The sequence below is a fragment of the Hydra viridissima genome, unplaced genomic scaffold (assembly GCF_058129835.1).
Source record: "Hydra viridissima isolate aposymbiotic clone 2 unplaced genomic scaffold, HvirCarnegie_v1 scaffold_11, whole genome shotgun sequence".
NCBI lineage: Eukaryota > Metazoa > Cnidaria > Hydrozoa > Anthoathecata > Hydridae > Hydra > Hydra viridissima.
The window spans coordinates 4154567-4170991 of record NW_028324310.1 but is presented as its reverse complement, the minus strand read 5'-3'; the positions used below and the strand labels follow the sequence as shown (position 1 = coordinate 4170991).

Below are 16425 nucleotides of genomic sequence, written 5' to 3'. Positions count from 1 at the left end.
AAAAAAAAAATTGTCGCTCTATTAACCAACTATTCTTTTTTTCCTCTTGACTTATTATTGCATTAGCTTCCTTTTTAATTACTTTTTCTCTTTAGCCGTTGTTTAAGACTTCGAACTTACGGTTGGGAAGAATTAAAAACATCAGTATTGAAAGGAACTCCAAATTTATCTACATCCAATTTTAATTTATTTAAATAAGACCTCCAGTCCATCAAGACCTCCATTCCATCAAATCGACAGTCAGCAGCTTTCAACGAAACTATACGGACGTATAGTTTCATTGAAAGAGAGCTGTGTGAAAAGTAGCCTGTGTCCAACTACGCTAATTACCAATCCCTAGCTATCCATCAAAAGCCCTGCTCTTAAAGTTAAGGAATGAAGTCAAATTATAAGGTTGCAGTATTTTTTGTAATGTAATGACAAATATTTTAATAAAAACTATTTGCAAATATAATTGTAAAAAAAAGACCTATTTAAGATTCTGCGAATGGTGCTTCTCCCGCAGATTGTTATTAAAAAGTTTCTCGGCTGAATTATGTCTAGATAAAGATGAAGGAAATAAAACATGAAACAAAATAATTATTGTATGAATTTCATTTTGTAGTTCGAATAAATTAACATACATCATAAAGTTAAAAGATACAGTAGTGATCATAGAGATAGCACTACCCATATTATCTTTGAATTGCATTCTATAGCGTATTTAAACTTAATGGCATTTCTTACTATAACTTACAAGTTGGAACTTGCATTATTATTTGGATGTAAATGCGAAAATGTGAAAATAAAAACTTTTATTTTCAAGTTTCATTGTGTGGACCTACTCTATGAGTTAGCTTCAAGTAAATGTCATTTGTAATGTACATTTAGCTTTCTTAAAGTAACCGAACATTGAGCAGCCATTGCTCTGTAGTAAAAAGAAAAATAATTTTAAATATGTTATCGAATGGACTAAACATTTCTCAAATTCTGCATCAACCATGTTTAAGAAAATTCCGTTCCGGGTTCTAGAAAATTCGTTCAAAACTGTCGTAAGCATATTGAAAAATAGAATAACACTGATGATAAAATTCGAAAGCCACTGCCGAGAAAAACTTCAATCAAAATGGATCGCCAAAATGTTAGGATGTCTAAAAAAACATCCTTTTTTAACTTCTAATGAAATAAAAACTAAAATTGGACAACAGTATGACGTAGTTGTGTCAGCCCAACCACTGGTCGTCATTTACAAGAAGTCGGCCTTTGAGACTGTATGGCAAAGAAGAAAGCCCTTATTTCAAAATGAAAACGTTCATAAATAAAAATGTCTCCATTTGGAAAAAAGTGTTTTGGACTGATGAATTCAAATTTAATCGTTTCGAGTCTGATGGGAAATGTTATGTTAGGCGTCCTATGAAGCAAGAAAACAATCCATTGTGTATACTAAAGACAGTGAAGCTCGGTAGGGGTAATATTAAGGTTTGGGGAGCTATGTCCTGGCATGGTATCGGTCCGCTGGTCAAACCTGATGGAAATTTGGATCAATACAAATACAAAGATGGATTACAAAACGTAATGGAGCCGTATGCTGATAACCTACCTGTTATTTGAATTTCAATTCACAACGACCCAAAGCATACTGTGAGATCTGTAAAATCTAGGATTGAAGAAAATTGATGTTCTAGAATGGCCATCCCAATGTCCCGTTCTGAATCCGGTCGAGGACTTATGGAACAATATTAGCGTGGCTTTACGAGATAAACAAACCTCTAATTTTAATAAATTTTGGGGGAAAATCAAAAAGTCTGGAATGTTAATAATGTTGAACGATGTCAAAGGCTTGTTCACACTATGCCATGAAGATGTGCTGAAGTAATAAAGAATAAGGGCTACCCAACAAAATATTATTCATCTCTGTATTTTATTCAAAGGTTTCTCGGCTGAAATATGTTTAGATAAAGATGAAACAAGGAAATAAGGCATGAAACAAAATAATTATAGCATGAATTGCATTTTAAAGTTTGAATAAATTAATATACATCAAGTTAAAACATAAGTGAAGCTTAAAAACTTAAAAAATGTGTATGAAATTGGAAATCCTGTAAATACAATTTTAACGAAAAATTTTGCTATAAAATTCACAAATAATAACAAAGAAAATAAAAATATATCAACAAGTTGAGTCTGAAATGATAATAAAGGTTAAAAGTGAAGATACTTGTACATGTACTAAAAGTTAAGATACTTTCACGAAATCTCAACTCCTTTGCTCAATTTATGTTCACTGGTAAGTAGGACAATTTTACCAACACTGTTGCCCGATTCAATATGGCGATGGGCCATCGAGACGTCACTGAGTGGGTACTCAGTTATATTATTCAGTTTGATTGAACCGTCACCGATCCATTTAAACAAAATATCTAAACATTCTTTAATTAGTTCTTTTTCACTGAACATGAAGCTTAAATTGAAGGCCATGACACTCTTGTTCGATGATGTCATCTAATTAAAACATTATGCAAAGTATATCAAATAAAAATAGAAAATATGCATAGCTTTGTCTCACGGTATTAAAAACCCAACAAAAAACGCTTTAGGCCCCTAAAAGATTTTTTCATGACACGGTTTTAAGGAAAAAGTACCAACCTCCATCGGATCAAATACAGTACGATTTTTATAATTCCACGCCAACTTCAACCAATTGTAAACAGACAGTTCACCAGTACTTGTTTTTGTTGAACGAGGGAAAAGCGTTGCCGAACCTAAATTTTTTTAAAAATTCAAAGCTGTGTTTATTTATAACTCAAGGAACGCCAGTTCCTTAAATCATAAACATGCATAAACAAATAATTGTTAATTAATAACTAAATCCAATTTTAATTTACACAAAAAAATCTGAAAAAAAGTTGAAAATAGTGACAATTAAATTTTATGATCGGAAACAGTTTACGATTTGTTTTTGCATTCATTACCATGACAATTTTGGGTTACATTTGATTGCTATAAATCACATTTACTTTTATTGTTTTAGATTAGTTCACAACATGGCCATCTATAATAACAGGCCTTGACATCGCGCAAAAGGCCGCAAAAACTGAAGGCCGATTAAAAATTTTGTTACTTAAATCGATACACGTTTTATGAAGAGCAAATTTATGTTAGAGTGGTTGTTTTCTCATATAAGTTTCTAACAAAAATAAAATTATTAGAGAAAAAATAACAGCAGTTCAAAAATCGATATATTTTACGGTATTTCACGTTACCAGAATAATAACAATGTTATAATTAACACGATTTGAAGACTAAAAACATAAACAAAAATAAAACCCGTTGGTAATTATTTTCTTTAAATACAATTCTGTAATTAACAAAAAGTATGGATAAATATAACGATGAAGATGATCGACAAAAAATCCATCCAAGAAAAACAATCTTTTGTGTGTGTGTGTGTGTGTGTGTGTGTGTGTGTGTGTGTGTGTGTGTGTGTGTGTGTGTGTGTGTGTGTGTGTGTGTGTGTGTGTGTGTGTGCGTGTGTACATAAATAAGCTTTAAAAAAAAAAAGATAAAAAGTGTAACAAAAAAATTTAAAAAATTTAAAACTAAAAATTCACAAAAGTTATGATAACTTCAGTATTTTTATCCTTGACTCTCTATTACTACTAGGAGTGGTGATAAGTGCATGATTCTTTAGCAAAATATTGGAATATACTCTGCATTGCTTTTTTGTTATTTTAAGTCCATACTTAGCTGCTATAAACTGAAACTGAGTAATACAAAATGTCCTGCATAAAGGCCCAGTGGCCCCTTGAAAAAATAGAAAGCAAAATAATGACCATTGGACAAGAGTATCAGTAGGGATTTGAAGTCCACCCCTGTTTAGACTATTCAGATAATTTCCATATTTGTGATAATAATTAGTTGTATCTTCATAAACTTTTATTTCACTTTTTTGCACATAGCCAGCCATGTAAACTATAGCTATTAATGTTGACTGATTAACTGAGCTTTCAAGATCATGCAAATTATCTAGCAATTCTTTTTCATCAGTAGAAGTATCTTTGCAACATATGTCACAAGAATGACCATCAATGCCATCTACAACAATATCTAGTTTTAAAGACAATTTGGTATGTTTAATATGTATTTTTTCAATTATAGATTTAGCATTTACAAAATAGGTACCTCCTGATCCCTGTCGAAGCTTAGAAAAAGCTTTTTCAATTGGATCTGTTGAAAACCAACCTAACAAAACATATTTGGCTCCATTACTTAACAACGTTTTCACTAAATCAATTAAGCCATAGCATGTATGTGCAACTGCTATACTGGTATCTTGTGAAAGCTGTTTGACTCGTTTACCAGAAGGCTTCATAAAATTTGACAGTTCAGCAGTTTCGTGTAGTATTTGTAACTGTGGATCATCAACTGAGTGGATTTCACCACACAATTCATTTCTAAAGGGAATGCTAGCACCAGGTACTTTGACATTGACAACACTCCAAAAAGAAATAACTTTTTCTATAAATATGGCAGTACCTTCAAAAGCTTTATTTTCAATGTCTGAGTGTGTTCTAAAAGCAGCAACTATTTCTTCACAAAAAACACACAAACACAACTTTACAGACTGTCTCTCTATTGGTTTTGGATAAACTGATTTAGCTGTAAGTCTAGAAAGTTTAAAAAGACTATTGCACTCAGCTTTATATAACATTTCTAAATCACTCCACTTAGCCAAGAAAAGTGCTCCATTATGCAAAAATTGAAGCTGACCAGTCTTTTCTGTTAACCAATTGTTTCGTATAGATTTTAAAAGATGCACATAATCGAATAATAAAAATGTACCTGATGTTGATAACCATGTTTTACTTTCAACTGTTTTAAATGTTTTAAAAAATCGCTGATTTATTTGGTTACCATCAGTTATTATTGCTAATGCCCTACCATTATCAATATTATTTATTATATCAACAATTGGTTGACATTGTGCAAGTTAAAATTCAGCTGAAAGAGTTGCAACAGGTTGAGCTCTACATATAAATTCTGGACCTCCAAAAAGACATTTTATCATAAATGATAAAATTGTTGTAGCCCACTTTTAAGGGTGATTTACTGCATGACCAAACAAAGTAACTCTTTGATAAAGAAGTGAAGCTTTAACATATACTTCATCAATTAAAAGAATGCAAGTTCTTTTCATTGGATCTGTATTCATAAGAATACTGTTTATGAAGTTTAAGTCATCCATTGAGCTAATTTTTGTGTTCAGCCGTGTTAGAGTTCGAATACTCGGCAACTTGTAGTCAATGCACAAACGGTCATACAAACTTTGTCGCATTGCAAAATATTCATATGCCCTACATACAATATCTGGGGTATATAAAATTTCACCTACATTAACCTTTCTCATGGCATTAAGGTGCTCAAATAGAATATTAGACTGGTGAGAACTTTCTTTAGACTTTAAAAATCTAATTGCTTCAAATAAAGCAGATTTTGTTTTTATTAATGTTAACCTGTTTGTAGTTAAAGATGAAATATTACAAGTGGTGCCATTGTGATAAGCAACAAATGAAAAATCATCAAAAATTTCCATAAGAAATAAAGGAACACCAAGTTTGAAAATTTTTGACTGTATGTGTAAACTTTTTTCATTGAGCTGAAAAACAATACAATCATTGCTATTAATGAACATAGATTGAATATCATCGAATACAAGTTTATCATCTTTTAGAAAGACATTTAACTCGTCTGGTAAAACATTTCGAAATCCGCTTGCTGCCATGGTTTTTTGTGCTTTGTTTGGTGGTGTTGGTAAACAACTTGATGGTATATTTTTAAAGATAGATGGTGAGTTTAACGGTCGTTGTTTTCCATATTTAGTTACAAAAGGTGCATCATCTGGCCAATGCAGTCAACATACTGCTGTTTAGTCAGTGACAATAAAATTTGCTCTTGGGATTGCATCACTCCACCTTTTCCTTTCCTCTGGATCCTTTGGAAACTTATAAATCGAGATTTTCGTTTCAGTTGAGTGATAGTTCGACTTGCAGAGCGGTACACAACATTTTAAAGGCATTTTTTAAACTGGTAATATAACTTATTAATTCGACAATATTAATACAACCTTATAAACTGTGAGTTATAACAGGATACAGTTAGCTGTTACGTCCTAAAGTTGCTTAAGGAGTATTATAAATCGGCCTTCAGTCAAACAACTTTTTTGCATGATGTCAAGGCCTGTTATTACAGAAGGCCATGGTTCACAATCTTAAATGATGTTGCATTATAACGCATATTATAACGCAATAAAAGCAATCAATAAAAGCTGTGAAGCACAGACTACAGATATATATGAGACCTTAATATTTACCATAGGATATTAATCTTCCACCAGGTTTAAGATGATCATAACTTTCTTTTAGAGTTTCCACTCCGTTAGCATCAAAAACTACCGCATAACCGTTAGGCACAATTTTCTTTGCTTCTTCCCATAAATTATGAACCGATTTATCAATAACTGAAGAGCATCCTTTGAAAATAAAAATGAAAGACTATCTATATAATTATAAAATAAACAAGATAAAAATAAAAAATTCTTCTTAAAAAATTCTTCTAAAAAATTACTTAATAATCATGAATCATCCACACCTAGGTTTTTTGCTACTTCAACCTTATGAGGAGCCCCAACAACTCCTACAACATTACACCCAGCATTTCGTAACATTTGAGTCAACATAGAGCCAACACCTCCAGCAGCAGAATGCACCAATACGGTGTCAGCAACACGAAGTTTACAAAGCTCAAAAGCGGCATAATAAGCAGTAGCAGCAATTGTTAAAAAACCGGCAGCAACCGACATTGAAATATTTGATGGAACTTTTCTTATCATATGAGCAGGAACTTTGATACATGTTGTGTAAGCACCAAAGCAGCTTAAACCTGCAACATTATCACCTACATTAAACTCTTTGACATTTTCGCCAATACTCTTTATTGTGCCGCTAAATTCAAATCCTGGTGTGATTGGCCAACCAACAAAATCTGTTGCAGATTTATAAAGACCCCAACGGATTATGATATCAGCATAATTAACACCACAAGCAAATGTGTCAACAATAACACAGTCGCTATCAGATATTCCTAAAAAAGAAAGTAGTAAGAGAAACGTTTTACTTTTTTTTTTGTGGTTTTAAATTTTTTTAATTAAAATATTAATTTACTTTAAAACTAATGAAAAGCTACCTTGCTGTTTAATGTTCACACCTTCTGTGTAGCCACACACAGGTAGTGTACTATACACCAGCTTTTCATAGCCACCTGCACTTGGAATTCGAATCATAATACTGGAATAAACTATTTTTTAAGTTAAACAAAATAGTTACTTTTAAAATTTTGGAAAGGTGTTTTTTGTGAGATTTTCAAAACGCAATTTTTTAGAACAACAAAAAAAAGCTTTGAATCTTTACAATTTATTTTTCATAAGAAAGTAATACTTTAAAAACACAAATGCAACAATGTACAACACTTTGTACAATAAATGTTATTATAAATAATGCAATCTTAAGAGAAAAAATACAATCTAAAGAAATACAGCAAACAGTTGCTCTAAGCAGATAATTTATAACAAGCTACTAAAAACTTCAATCATTTAACAGTTTGAAAAAAATAATACAAAAAAACAACAAATAATTTGTTTACAAAAATGTGCAAATTTTTGAAATGCATATTGTTTTTTTTTAATTCTTCTTTACATATTTGTTTACATATTTGGGTAGATTTTAAATTAGGTCAACCTCAACCATTAACTTTTGAAAACCAGGAGGAGGTGGAAAAACAAACTGTGAAAAATTAACATCAATGATGCAACCATCTTCTACTGTAAAAATAAAAAACTTTTAATTTAGTGATATTATTGATAACAAGAATAAAATAAAAATCAACATAAAAAAAAATTTTAAAACTGAAATAATTAAATAATTATATATTTTGCTAGGAAAAAAAAAGATCACATTTAATTTCAAAATGTTTATTTACAGAAAACCTTTTTTTCAGATATGCTGAAAAAAAGAGTGCACCAGTGATTCACAGACTAATTTTTGGCTAGGTTTTGTGATGTTAATGAAAAACTTCCAATATTTGTTTTTGCTGATTGATGTTCAATAAACATCTTAAATTTGAATAAAAAATATCTTAGTTAAATGTTTTACAACAGAAGCCAAAAGAACTGAAGTTTTAAATTTGGTTCACATGGGTTTGCCTGCAAGTGAAGTAATTCATATTTCTGGAGTGTCTAAAACTACATTTTACAAAGTGAAAACATGTGACAGTGCTGAGAGAGTCCAAATGCCCCTTTTTTTTGTTCTAGTGAACAAAAAAAAGTTAATCAAAAGTTCACTAAAAAACTTAAAAAGCATGTTGAAAAGAATCCTACAATGCCCATCAGAAAAACAGCGAAGCTGTAAAATGTTGATGATAGGATAGTCAGAAGAACTCCAAAAACACTTAAAAAAGTCAGTTTAAAAAAGTCATCTATATGAGAACTTTTGACAGAAAGGCTGAAAACTTTGAGATTAGAACAATTAAAGAAGCTTCTGAATAAGCTAAAAAGCCATGTTTTATCAACATTTAAAATTTTTTCAAAGGAAAAACTTTTTAGTACTAACTGTGTAATCAATAGGAGAAATAACAGATTCATAGTGCAGAAATGTGACAGGAGCTCCACCTTTATGTCACACCAAGCACCCTTAGTCTGATGCTAGGAATTATTGCTTCTAATAGAGAGAAATGTCCACCAATCCACATCAAAGAGAAGATAAATGTTACCTCTGATGTGTATATCACTAAAACATTCCATGGGGCTGAATGTTAAGGTAGGAAAAGTTTTTATTTTCAACCTTTTCTTTTATTAATATTCTCACATTAGGCCGAAATAAAAAAAAATATCAACTTCAATTTCAAAAGAAACCCTCTGGAGGGTTTTATTATATACACCTTTCTGATATAAAAAATGTAGAAATCAAACTATTTTGTCTGAGAAAAAAAAATTATTTTTAAAATTTTCTTCACTTAGCACAAAATGTTAAAACGATAGTATGCAAAATTTTGCATTTTTACAGCACAAGTTTTTTCAATATTAAATCAACATACTAAATGATATCTAAGGTAATTTATTCAATTTAGGTGTATTTTCATGAGTGTGTATTTTTCATTTTTTTCTGGGAAAGGGCAAAATATTGTATAAAGATAGAACACACACAAAAAAAAATGTCATTTTTTGGGAAAAGGCATTTGCTTTGCAAGTTGTTGTGAAAACTGCAAGTAAACATTTACTCTCCTGTATTTAAAAAAAAAAGCCTAATTCTGCCAAAACTCATGATGACTGCAGAAAAACAGTCTGTTTTCTCTGCCTTCAAAAGTGCTCTAGACAGCTCACTTCTTTTCTGATTGATTGTGTCAAAAAACTGTTTTCTTCTCAAATCAACTTTATTGATCCAATAGTACCAGTTGGAGTGTGTGATCATTGCTGAATTTGCCTTCAAAAAAAGAACAATCAAGAGAATGTATCTCTGCCTTCAGTGTTCAACTTTGACTCCATCAAAATTTGCCCCCAACTAGAGGTCAAGGATGTGATTATTTTCTCTGCAAAATTGGCTATCTAAAGCTAAATGAAACACACCACTTATCAGTACCTCAACCATCTACTGCTAATCAGCAAGCCAAATTTGAAAAAAGGTGCTCTGTTTGCTTTTCAATCATCGGAAAAGGAATGCTACATATGTGCAGCAAGTTTACCTTCCAAGAGAAACAATGAGGGAACTTATTTCTACTGACATGAAGGTCAGAAAAAATTGCTTCTTCTGTGATTCCTTCAAAAGAGGCTTCTCCTCATGGAACTATCAGGACACAGCCTGCTGGACAATCACTTCCAATAACTCCTGGTAAAAATTTAAGAATTTATCTTTTTCTCTTGATTGAATGGATTTTTATGTAAGTTAATAACTTTATGCTGTTTACAGTAAAAAAAAAAAAAAAAAATTTAGACTACTTAAACTTTTTTACCACTTCTTTTAAACAGGTCCTCTGCTTGTTCCAAGAAACTTTTCAGTGAAAAACCAAAGTTGACTGCACAAAACTTTCCTCATGTCCAATCCAACACAGGAATACAGAAGCTTGCTAACACTCTGAATCAAGTTTCAAATGTCAAAATTGAAAAAAATTTCAGTGAAAAATTTCTGCAACTTGGAAAACACCTCTCAGATCACTTTACACAAACAACTATCAATTTTTACAGTGATCAGCAAATGCAAAAGGAACAGATTGTGGTTCATTGCAAGGATCTTGAAGCAATTGACAATGAAATCTTGTTGAGAAGACAAGTTTACAACGATCACATTGTGAAGCTGGGCATCGATGGTGGAGGTCGTTTCTTAAAGATCAATGTTGGAATTCAGGAAGACCAAGACACTCAAGCAAAATGTCCTCCAAGCAGAAAAGCTCTTGACAACACAATCAGCAAAAGAAAGCAGTGTCAAGCGCCAACTTCTGGTTACTATTGCTGAATATATTCCTGAAAACTATGAAAATATCAAAACACTGCTCAAATTGATTCAAATGGACAATGTAGGTTTCATTGTACTCTGTAACATGAAACTTGCCAACATCCTTTATGGTCTGCAGTCTCATGCTAGCACCCATCCTTACACATGGTGCGACATTAACTCTTGAAATCTATCCATGAAAGACAGTCTTTGAACATTTTGATGACCTCTGGAAGTGCTTTTCAGCATTCAAGAATGCAGGTGAAAATTTGAAAAAAGCCAAACTTTTCAAAAGTTTTGTTCATGAGCCCCTGCTAACAGTTTCCAACTCAACACTTGTTTTGGGTTAAAAATTTGCCCAAAGTAGCTTCATCTTCTCCCTGGTGTTGTGAACCAACTTTTCAAAGCTCTAAAGGAACTTTGGACAAAAGCTGATGAATGGCCAGTCTCTCTTCATATCAAGTGCCAGCCATTCCATGGTGGTTAGTTTGCTGGCAATAATTGCCACAAGCTCCTAAAAAACATAGATGTTTTGCGAAGGTTTGCTAAGAACCACTGTGCTTTTGAAGTATTTCCAATCATTGACACACTGAAAAAGTTTAAATCTGTTGTGTCATCTTGCTTTGGGAATCATCTTGATGATGGCTATGGTGAAAAAATTTCAAGCTTTCAGATATCATTCCTTCAGTTGCAAAGGGTCAGTTTGACTCCAAAAGCACATGCTGTGTTTCATCACATTCAAGATTTTGTTGCTTCTCAAAAAGACCCTACGGGTTGATACAGTGAGCCACCTATTAAGTCCTTAAATCATTCCTTCAGCATGCAGTGGGAAAGGTTTAAAAGGCCAATTAACCACCCAGAATACAGAGAGAAATTGGAATCATGCTTGGTGGATTTCAACAGCAAAAATTTTTAGAATACAGAAGAGAAATCGGTTTTGAATTTTTGTCTTTCTGAAAGAAAATGACAGATCAATTTATCCTTTAACCAGAACATTTTTTCTTATTTTTAACTTTTATATTTATGTTTTCTTTGTCTCTGAATGCTTTTTAAGAATTCCATGCTTTAAATTTTGTGCTGTAACTAATTAAATATTTTGCTCGTTCTTAGAAATAAACATTGGAAATTCATGACAATATGTATAAAGAAAATTAATTAGCTTAGATTTAATTTAGAGTGATGATTTGATGTAGAAAAGCATTAATTATACTGTAAAAATGCAAAATTTTGCATGTCATCAATTCAACATTTTGTGCTAAGTGAAGAAAATTTTCAAACTAATTTTTTTCAAATTCAAGTTGATATTTTTTTTCATTTTGCCCTAATTTGTTCCATGAATAAAACTTTTTAGTGCTTTAAAAATTCAATTTGAAAAATGTTCTAAAAATTTTGTGAATCGCTGCTGCACCCTGTAATTACATGTAAAAAACAGCAACAAAACTTCTAACTCAACAACTTTTGAGGATAATTTTTTTTAAATGGTATATATAAAAATAATATAAACATACCACTAATAATTGGACGAACTATGCCTTTAATACCAAGTAAGGGACAATGAAGATTTTTACCATTCAAAAAGAAATTTAATTCAACATGGTCAAAACTAATCCCCTGAATAAAAAAAATAAAATACAAAGGAGTTTAGCAATTGGTCTGATTTTTATAACGTAAACAGAATAAGTTCCCTATGGATTAAATTAAAAAACATGGTGAACATGTAAATTAAAACTCTCAAAAATATTTTCAGATTAAAGAATATGATTAAAACCATATGATGACAATGATGAGTACAACAATTCTTTCACAATTTATAGAGAACAGAAAGTTGTTATGATAAACTTTAAACCAAATTTAAAAATTGGATTCTTACAGAATTCTCTTTAATGTTTTATTACCAACATATCATGCCTTACAATAAAACTTACAATATAATCACCCTCACTAATAGAAATGTTAACTTTATCAACAGCAACATTTGAATGCCATAGAGAACCATCAGAACGTAATACCCAACTATGTTCATCTTTACCAAGAGGAACTGCACTTAAATTACATTTCCTAGTTGCAAGGCCAACTGACCAATAACCTAAAATTATAAAAACCAGTGGGTTTTAGCTACAAGTTGCATTATACTTTAAGCAACTTTGTGAAAAAGATTGACAAATTATGCATTTTTCAAGATTTGAGGTCTGATATAATGAAATGATCAATCTAATATTTATCAGTAATAATTACTAGTTGGGGAAAATCACATTTCATAAAACAAATTTTAATTCTGATTAAGATTAGTGTACCAGTAATTTTTATCATTAATCATATCAGTATTTATTTGGCATATTAAGAACTTTATTATTAACTTGGTATGTTCAGATAATTGACCTAAAGCATTACTGATAATTATTGTAATGATCACTTTTATGAAGCTGCTACATATGGTGTTACATTAAATACTTAATTAGTTACTAAATCCTATTTAAGAGAATAACAAGCTCTTAATTTAATTTACAGTATAAACACATTTTTTTGGGATTCGCAATTAGGGATTGCATGAAGATTGTAGACCAAGAACATATTTTGAAGTATAAACACTTCATTCCTTGATGAAAATTTTTTACTATTAGATGTTAAGAAGTAAAGATTATATATACTATATAATTTTAATAATAATATTAACATTAGTTAAATCATAAAATATGTAATCAACTGTAATGATAAAATAACAACAAAAATATTGCATATTATCTAATTATATTGTACATTTCTCAGAAAGAAAACAATTTATGAAGTACCTAATGCTTGTATCTTGATCTCAAAATATGCTTTATCTTGAACTATGTCAACATTTGCAAGTGCTGAACCTGATCCACAAATTCTTTGCCCATTTTTAACAATTACTACTTCATTTCCTATGGCAAACAAAGAAATCAATTTAAAAAAGAATTTGAGTTGGATGAATGTCTTTCAAAAACTTTTTATCTTTTAAACCACCAAAAACAAAAATAAAATTTTTAAATTATTTTAATTGTTAAATTTTTGCTTTTGAAATTGAATTTTTGACCGAAAATCGATCATCTGTAGAGCTTTTTCTTGTGTGCAGATTTCATATTTTACACATCAAGTACAGGATACATTATATGAAAACCGACTATTTTCAATGTGCATTTAAGTAGAACCACCTACAGTGCAGTATTGTCATAAAGGATCTAATATTTAATTCATGCTAATAACCTTTAAAAAAATATTTTTAGCTGTTGTGATCATACCTGATACGTACAAAGCAATTATACTTGGATCATACAGATTTGTATTTTGTCAAAAAATTTAATGGTTCAAAAACTATCAGTCTCAAAAATATCAGAGATTCTTATTAACTGCAGGAACATAATAGTTAAAAAATCAACTCAAAGTTTCTTAAGCAAATGCTTTACTTTAGTTGTTTCTATATTTCTTTACTACTATCTTTTAAACACAGAAAATAAACTTATCCAATTAAATTTTGTTTAAACTTACATTTTTCATTTAAAAACTATGTGCAAAAACTTCCATTTAGAAGTTATAAGTAACCCAATAGCTGATTAAGCATTCAGTGGTGATTATAGAAATAGCACACCCCATAATATTTTCTTTTAATTGCATTTTATAGTGTGTTTTTATGTATTTTATTTTAATGGTATTTCTTATGATAACTTACAAGTTGAAAATTGCATAATTGTTTGGACATAAATATGACAATGTGATACTGAAAACTTTTATTGTCAAATTTGTTAGGATGTCTGAAAAAGATCCTTTTTTAATATGTAATGAAATAAAAACCAAAATTGAAGAACATTATCTATTGTTTTGTCAGACCCAACCATTTGTTGTCATTTACAAGAAGCCAGCCTTTGAGGCTGGATAGCTAATAAGAAACTCCTTGTTTCAAAACAAAATCACCACTGTATGTACTCATAGTTAATAAAACCACTGTATGTACTCATAGTTAATAAAACTCAAACAGTTGTATTAAGCAAAACTGCACAATAAATAATTAGTTAATACTCTATTTTTACACTTTATTTAAAAAATGAAACATTTTTAAATATACTGAATTTGTTTTTAGTAAAAATGAAAGCAGGAAACATTATAGTTTAAAAAAGTTGTGCACCTTACTATTTTAGTGAAACAACTAACATTTTTGCTGTATTAAAACTAAAGTTTTAATTTAGCCTCCAATAATTACTGATGACTTTATTCAATAATATACACCTTCTGTAGAAAGTTTATACCTACATAAAAAGCTTTAACTTTTATCGAGAAAATACTTTGTATAGCCTTAACTGTTGTAGATTTTATTCTTTTTTTTTTTTTAAATCAAATTTTAAACTTATTTGCCTCATACAATTAAGATTCAAACATTGAGTTAAATCCAGTTTAATTTTTTACATACTACTGATGAGTACTTCGTACCCATATTGCTTCAAGTAGCCCTTTTTAAAATGAAAACTAAAAACCTGTTCAACTTTTGTTTATTGTTAACATCAAAATATAGAGTTCATGGAGTTGGAAAAAATTTAATGAAATTGCTTTCTTATCATTTTATTGCATTTTTTTAACCAACTGAGTTTATTTACTTTTACAGAATAAAAATTATAACAACTTCTAATATTGAGCACATTTAAAGATGTACTCTTAAGATACTTGTCACTGTTACATAAAACTACAGAAAGTTCAAAGAGGTTAAAGATATTGCAATAAAAATACTATTTTATTACAGCAATATTAACTAAAAATTCTAACGGTATATTGCTTACCTACCCATTAAAGAAAGGTCTAACGAAATATTTTCCTGTTGTTGCTTTTTTAGATCTTCATTAGGTCCAGCACTTTGTATAAACCTGTTTCGAAAACAACATCCTACTACTTCCAATCCACAATAATTAACATACTTGAACATACTATTATAGTGATAGATAAATATTCTAGTTACAATCTTTACTTTTCACTTCCTGTAGATAAAACTTGTAGTGCTCATTGTCTTTTTAACTATTTACTTTATTGCTAAATAATCAAAATTTAACAAATAGCGATTTGATTACCCAAGGTAAATTTTAAACGTATTTTAAATAGAATATTGTAAGAGGAAGATAAGTTACTAGGTTTAAAGGTTTTTAAAAAGATCGGTTAGTACCTTACTTATCATAAGCATAGGAAAATTGTTGACAGAATGGATTAAAAATTTAGGGGTTTTTTTGCATACTGATTGCGTCACAGAATGAACAAGTTGAAAGCCATAGCGCTATTATATTTAAAAATTCCTTTTTCAAATTTATGCTAAAAATTTGTTGGAGAATACAGCGTAATATGCATTTTGAACAATAAAGTCGAAGAATATTCTATAAATGATACTCAAGTCATAAACGATACTTAAAACGTCATTATATTGGTAGCTATTTACGCGCGATCACCTAATTTAAAATGTTTTAATTTTGTTTTGGGACTTACAATTTGGCATACAAGGGTTAGGGAGATTTAAAGAAACAGTAAAGAAGACAGAATAAGAGAAAAATTTTTTTAAAGATTCAAAGTCGAAAAATTATTATTGATAACAGCATTGTAAAAGAAAAACTAAAAGAATAAATGTCGTGCGCAATGAAAAGTACGCGCGTAACATAAGTAAGTCAGACTACTACCATTATACAGAACCAGGAGGCATCCACACACCCTCAAATTAAAAAAGATGTATTTGATTTATTATTACTTGGGACCAACCAAATACACGGCAAAAAAAAAAAAAAACCCAAAAAGCATAGCAACATAATGCCACATTCTTTATTAAGACTTCTTAATAAGAATGTGGCATTTTGTTGGTATGCTTTTTGGGGTTTTCTTTTTTTTTTTTTTTTGTCGCAAAGTTAGTCCCTTATTATTA

At 30.3% G+C, this 16425-nt stretch overlaps 5 protein-coding genes across 8 annotated transcripts in view; 1 reads left to right on the top strand and 4 right to left on the bottom strand.

The window, feature by feature from the left end:
- The window catches only part of LOC145191199 (hemicentin-1-like), a 94818-nt gene that overhangs the window by 37027 nt on the left and 41366 nt on the right, over positions 1-16425 (top strand). The gene's annotated exons all lie outside the window — the stretch shown is intronic.
- On the bottom strand, positions 1978-7363 carry LOC149881786 (NADPH-dependent quinone oxidoreductase VAT1-like). Its single transcript, XM_090066824.1, has 5 exons — positions 7222-7363; positions 6628-7119; positions 6350-6508; positions 2626-2741; positions 1978-2481 (listed from the first exon to the last, which is right to left on the bottom strand). The coding sequence occupies exons 1-5, from the start codon at positions 7316-7318 to the stop codon at positions 2227-2229; spliced, it is 1119 nt and encodes a 372-aa protein (XP_089922950.1). The 5' UTR covers positions 7319-7363; the 3' UTR covers positions 1978-2226.
- On the bottom strand, positions 3493-4407 carry LOC149881788 (uncharacterized). Its single transcript, XM_090066830.1, has one exon. It carries the CDS (start codon positions 4349-4351, stop codon positions 3596-3598), a length of 756 nt encoding a protein of 251 aa, XP_089922956.1. The 5' UTR covers positions 4352-4407; the 3' UTR covers positions 3493-3595.
- Positions 4951-6124, bottom strand: LOC149881787 (uncharacterized). The gene is given in 1 exon segment (XM_090066825.1): positions 4951-6124. A coding segment is annotated over 1 exon segment (981 nt). The 5' UTR covers positions 6056-6124; the 3' UTR covers positions 4951-5074.
- On the bottom strand, positions 7153-15703 carry LOC149881785 (SPRY domain-containing protein 7-like). Of its 4 annotated transcripts, none has more exons than XM_090066829.1 (6): positions 15685-15703; positions 15312-15391; positions 13307-13423; positions 12443-12603; positions 12026-12128; positions 7153-7855 (listed from the first exon to the last, which is right to left on the bottom strand). In XM_090066829.1, exons 2-6 carry the CDS (start codon positions 15313-15315, stop codon positions 7758-7760), a joined length of 483 nt encoding a protein of 160 aa, XP_089922955.1. In that variant the 5' UTR covers positions 15316-15391; positions 15685-15703; the 3' UTR covers positions 7153-7757. The 4 variants fall into 4 exon arrangements, 3 of the variants coding, with proteins under 3 accessions (XP_089922955.1, XP_089922954.1, XP_089922953.1); XM_090066828.1 differs by lacking the exon at positions 15685-15703 and adding an exon at positions 15493-15578; XM_090066827.1 differs by lacking the exon at positions 15685-15703 and having other exon boundaries at positions 15312-15617.

Coding starts and splice junctions, on each gene's coding strand:
- LOC149881786 (XM_090066824.1), bottom strand. CDS start 7,318: ATGATTCGAATTCCAAGTGCAGGTGGCTATGAAAAGCTGGTGTATAGT. Junction 2,742..6,349: donor TGGAAGATTAATATCCTATG/GTAAATATTAAG, acceptor AAAAAAATTTAG/GTTCGGCAACGCTTTTCCCT. Junction 2,482..2,625: donor CTGTATTTGATCCGATGGAG/GTTGGTACTTTT, acceptor TGTTTTAATTAG/ATGACATCATCGAACAAGAG.
- LOC149881785 (XM_090066827.1), bottom strand. CDS start 15,450: ATGTTCAAGTATGTTAATTATTGTGGATTGGAAGTAGTAGGATGTTGT. Junction 13,424..15,311: donor GTTAGACCTTTCTTTAATGG/GTAGGTAAGCAA, acceptor TGTTTGCCATAG/GAAATGAAGTAGTAATTGTT. Junction 12,604..13,306: donor GATCAAGATACAAGCATTAG/GTACTTCATAAA, acceptor TTATAATTTTAG/GTTATTGGTCAGTTGGCCTT.
- LOC149881788 (XM_090066830.1), bottom strand. CDS start 4,351: ATGAAGCCTTCTGGTAAACGAGTCAAACAGCTTTCACAAGATACCAGT.